The sequence below is a fragment of the Mya arenaria genome, chromosome 12, assembly GCF_026914265.1.
Source record: "Mya arenaria isolate MELC-2E11 chromosome 12, ASM2691426v1".
In the NCBI taxonomy this organism is placed as follows: domain Eukaryota; kingdom Metazoa; phylum Mollusca; class Bivalvia; order Myida; family Myidae; genus Mya; species Mya arenaria.
The window spans coordinates 16,015,494-16,020,204 of NC_069133.1; the positions used below are offsets into that span (position 1 = coordinate 16,015,494).

Sequence of the window (4,711 nt, forward strand, 5' to 3'; positions counted from 1 at the left end):
GAGTCTGCAATGACGAAGGGGCATTTACATATATAGGAAGTACGGGATGCAGTTTAGTTGATTATTGTATAGTGAGTGAAATATTATTAAATCATTTTACCTCATTTATTACGAATAGTCCCAATTTATTATCAGACCATTGCCTGGTCGAATTTTCATTGCAGGGAAAAATTGATATCTTACCTGTAAATGAACCTTGTAATAATACACATAATACGAACAACTCGGATAATCATTACTATAAGTGGAAACCGGAGTCTAAAGATGATTTTGTCCGAAGTATTTCAAGTGAAAAATTTAAGCGTAGCATTTTTGAACTGAACAGTACTATTGACACAGCTTATACTGCAAACGATATTGATCATTGTATAGATGACTTATTATTATGTATTGATGGAGTTTGTAAACCGTTTTTTTGCCAACGGATCAGTGGTCAATCGGCGACGAGCGAAAACTCTAGTTATGTCAATAAAAATGCCTCGGGAATTTTTGATGATGTTGTGCGGGATAAAAGACAGAATTTTTACTATAAGCTTAATTTATTTAGGCAAGATAATAATGAATTAAATAGGTTAGAAATGGTGCGAGCTAGGAGCATTTATATGAAAAGCGTACGGGCCTTTAATTATGAAAAGGCAAAAACTAAAGCAAATACGTTGTTACATGCACGTTTTAAAAATGCAAAGTTGTATTGGCGATTATTAAAAGAATCTTCTGGTGTTAACTCACCTCAAAATATTTCTTTAAATTCTTTCATGGATTAATTTAAAGCGATTAACAATCCAGATGACAGGTTTTTTCAGGCGGATGAAGATGTTATATATTTTAATGAAGCAATTTTAGATAGCGAAATGAAGATTATGCTTATGAAATGGATGTTCCTTTCACTGTCGAAGATATTAGCAGAAATAGATTTAAATCTTGGTCGTAGTGCAGGCCGAGATAAAGTAATAAATGAGTTTTTGTATTATGGAAAAGACACATTTTCACCGGTTTAATCATTATTGTTCAACAAACTTTTAAAATTAGGCCATTTTCCTGACTTATGGAGCGATGGGTATTTAGTTCCTATTCATAAAAAGGGTAGCCTATCGGATTTTAAATTTTTTAGAGGAATTACATTGTTGAGTGTATTAGCGAAATTATTTACACGATGTATAAATGAACGTTTGGCAATGTGGGCCGAAACTAATTACATATATGTTGAAGCTCAAGCAGGTTTTCGCTCCAAAATGGGAACAACTGACAATATATTTGTCTTACATAGTTTGATAAATCAGGTTTTAAACATGAATGAACAACTGTATTGTTTATTTGTGGATTATTCTAAAGCCTTTGACTATTTGGTTAGGCCAAATATATGGTTTAAATTATATAAATTAGGCCTAAGAGGAAAATTGTTTAGTGTTATAAAAAGTATATATAACAGTGTTAAACCACAAGTTAAACTTCATGGTGAAACTGGTGAAATGTTTTAAAGTTTTCTCGGTGTCCGGCAAGGGGAGTGTTTAAGCCCTTTTATATTTTCTATGTATCTTAATGATTTAGAAGACGAGTTGTTTCTAAATGGAGCCAAAGGTATTGATCTAAACATGGTTAAACTCTTTTTATTGATGTATGCAGATGACATCGTAATTTTTGCAAAGACCAGTGTTGAAATGCAAACTAATCTTAACATTTAAGAAAATTACTGTAGAAGATGGAAGCTTTCTGTAAATAGAGATAAGACTAAAATTGTTGTTTTCAGAAAAGGCGGTAGATGAGCACAAAATATTCATTTTCATTATGGTGATTCAGAAATTGAAATTGTACAAAAATATTGTTATTTGGGAATTGTGTTTACGTCTGGAGGCTCCTTTATTGAATGCCTGAAAACATTGTCAGGACAAGCAAATAAGGCAATTTTTAAAATGAAGAAATACCTTCAAGGCTTTGTTAACATATCGACTGAACATGTTTTAGATTTATTTGATAAACTAGTTAAGCCTATTTTATTCTATGGATGTGAAGTTTGGGGATTTTCCCGTGCAAACAACGTAGAAAGAATACATACTATGTTTTGCAAGAATTTACTTGGTGTTAAAACTTCTACACAAAACGATTTTATATATGGAGACCTAGGCAGGATTTATTTTTATTCGATGAGATAAACAGTTATATTGAAATATTGGTTTAAGATATTACACTGTAGTGAACGAAAATACATAAGTATTATATATAAAAGCATGTTAATTGAAATTGAAAATAATCCTGGTAAAAACAACCGCCCAGGTTATGGTGAAAAACATGTTATGCACATTCGGTTTCAAGACGTTTGGATTGCACAGTGTGTTGGTAACAATAATAAAATTTCTTAGCATATTTAAGCGTCGAGTTAAGGATACTTTTATTCAAACATGGTATAGCAGATTAGAACACTCAACTAGAGCAACTTTTTATAAAGTATTCGCAAATTTTGAAATGCAGTCATATCTTAACCAAGTCAATATTCAGAAGTATAGAATAGCACTTACAAAATTACGTTCGTATTCACACCGGCTCGGTATTGAGACTGGTCGATGGAGAAACGTGCCAAGAGCAGAACGGTTATGCGCTACTTGTAATAAGTTAGAAGACGAATATCACTTCTTATTTGAATGCATATTGTATAATGATATACGATGTAAATATATCAAGCGTTACTATAGAGAAAGACCAAGTATGTTCCAAACTATTCAGTTGTTAAAATCCAACAACGCAAAGGTAATGTTGTGAGGAAATTAGCTGTATTTATCTTTAATGCTTTTGAAATAAGAAAGACACACACCCTAATCCAGGCCAATTAAGGGAGACCTAATTTTTTTTTTTAATGCTGGTCGACCAAGATATTTAACCAGTTTCATCAAAATCTTTATTCACTATTAAGGTTATAAGCATTATATTATTATCATAATGGTATGCTGAATGCAGTTGTTGTCTTATGCTTTGTCCATTTGCTTAAGAATTTAATTGATTTTATTCATTTTTCTTAATTTCGATCGTAAGCCATTTGCTTGTAATTAAATATGTATATACAAGCGGATGATTCCCTATAATGGGTATACAACAGAGAAATATTTCAAAGTTGATGTACTTAGAAAAGTATATTAAATCATACAGATACAGTTGTTAACATTGCGATATAGATAAACCTATTTATAAATAATTAAATATGCTTCGCCATACATGTATACATAAGCTGTTGTATTATGTTATGTATAAATTTGATCAAGGGTCATATTGGCCTATTTCAAATATGTAGTGTGTTGTATGTTACTTTTGAATAAACTTTCTTCATGCAATACCAATGATATTGAAGATAGATGTCATTTTATTTGTATACATTGTATGTTCATGTTATTATGATGTTAAATTTAAGATTTGTTTGTTAAAAATATTACTACATGCACCTTTCTGTGTACAACTTTCTACTATCATTGAAATCAAATGACAAGGATGAGTAAATTAAACTAGTAGTATATTTTAAAATGCTCTTCTTATTAGTAAAAATGAATGTTAAAAGATAAATGTTTGGTTTTGCCTCCAGTTATTGTAACAAATAGTTTGTTGTTATTTAGGTATGTGAAACGTATATCCTTTGGCATTACAATTTGTCCTGACCTATTTATATATTTCACCCATGACGGTGCCATATTACGTGTTGAGTAATGCACCAATTGCTTCTGTAGAATACGTTTATAAGTGTATTAGTTGCTTTGTAAGGTTACATTATCAACTTTTTCAAATTTGTTGTTCTGGATGGCACAGATCATCGTTGGATACATCCAATACATTCCTACGCTTTGCTGCGCTCTGTACCGTGGGCGACTTGTCTAGAAAAATATTGTAATAATGAACAATTTAAAAGGCAAAATATTTACAGACATTAAGACCATAAGTAAAAACATTATTGTTAAGTTATTTGTACACATTTATACCTATAATTGGGTTGTCAAATACCTTTTTCACATACTGAATTTGACAATGTAATTGTACAAACAAGATCAGCCCATCCCGCTCTGTTCATGTATATCGCAAGACAGTTTTCCCCAGTGGAACCATTCGGCTCACTAGTTTTGCTCATTTCTTCAAACGCAAATTCTTCCGCAGTCGACCATTCCCATGTGCCTTCTACAGCATGATCATTCCCTCCTATCCATACAAACCCCGTGACAACCCCCTCATTAGCGAGCCAAGCAAAGATGGATGAACTTTCTTCCTGATTCGTTATAGCAGCTAACGTCCCGCCTTGTTCTTCGCAGTGTAGTTCTGCATCTGCCCACGTCATACGTCCAGTAGCAAGGTGGTAACAAGATAAATCGATTCTAATCCAATCTTGGGGACATCTGAATTCCTGCAATCAAACAAAATTAGATGTTGGTCATCTCGACTCCGTACATTCCAACATTTTTTTGGATGATAATGTTTGAACATTTTTGAAACGTAAGACTGGTGTCTCATGGGCTTAGAGGTCTCGTAGATTTTAACCTTAAATTCTATATCAATTATTGAATAATCGTGACATTCTACAGAACAAAAAAGAGTCTAGGGCGCAGCCCAAACGAGGCCTTTAACATTTTGTAGAACATGAAGATAAAAAATGACATATTTAGCGGTAGCAATTACCGATTGACCACTGAATATCGTGCTTTATTTTAAATTTATTCTTAAACTACTTAAACGAATTCAATTG

The 4,711-nt window shown here is 32.3% G+C and overlaps 1 protein-coding gene across 1 annotated transcript; it reads right to left on the bottom strand.

Annotated features, from left to right (window-relative positions):
- Positions 1–3,759: 3,759 nt before the first annotated feature.
- Positions 3,760–4,306, bottom strand: LOC128210497 (galactose-specific lectin nattectin-like). The gene is made up of 2 exons (XM_052914845.1): positions 4,015–4,306; positions 3,760–3,851 (listed from the first exon to the last, which is right to left on the bottom strand). Exons 1-2 carry the CDS (start codon positions 4,304–4,306, stop codon positions 3,760–3,762), a joined length of 384 nt encoding a protein of 127 aa, XP_052770805.1.
- Positions 4,307–4,711: the final 405 nt, after the last annotated feature.

What these genes read in the sequence shown, in the direction of transcription:
- LOC128210497 (XM_052914845.1), bottom strand. Translation starts at nt 4,306, where the DNA reads ATGACGTGGGCAGATGCAGAACTACACTGCGAAGAACAAGGCGGGACG. An exon ending in GGGATGGGCTGATCTTGTTT is followed by an intron (nt 3,852 to 4,014) that starts GTACAATTACAT and finishes ATATTTTTCTAG; the next exon opens with ACAAGTCGCCCACGGTACAG.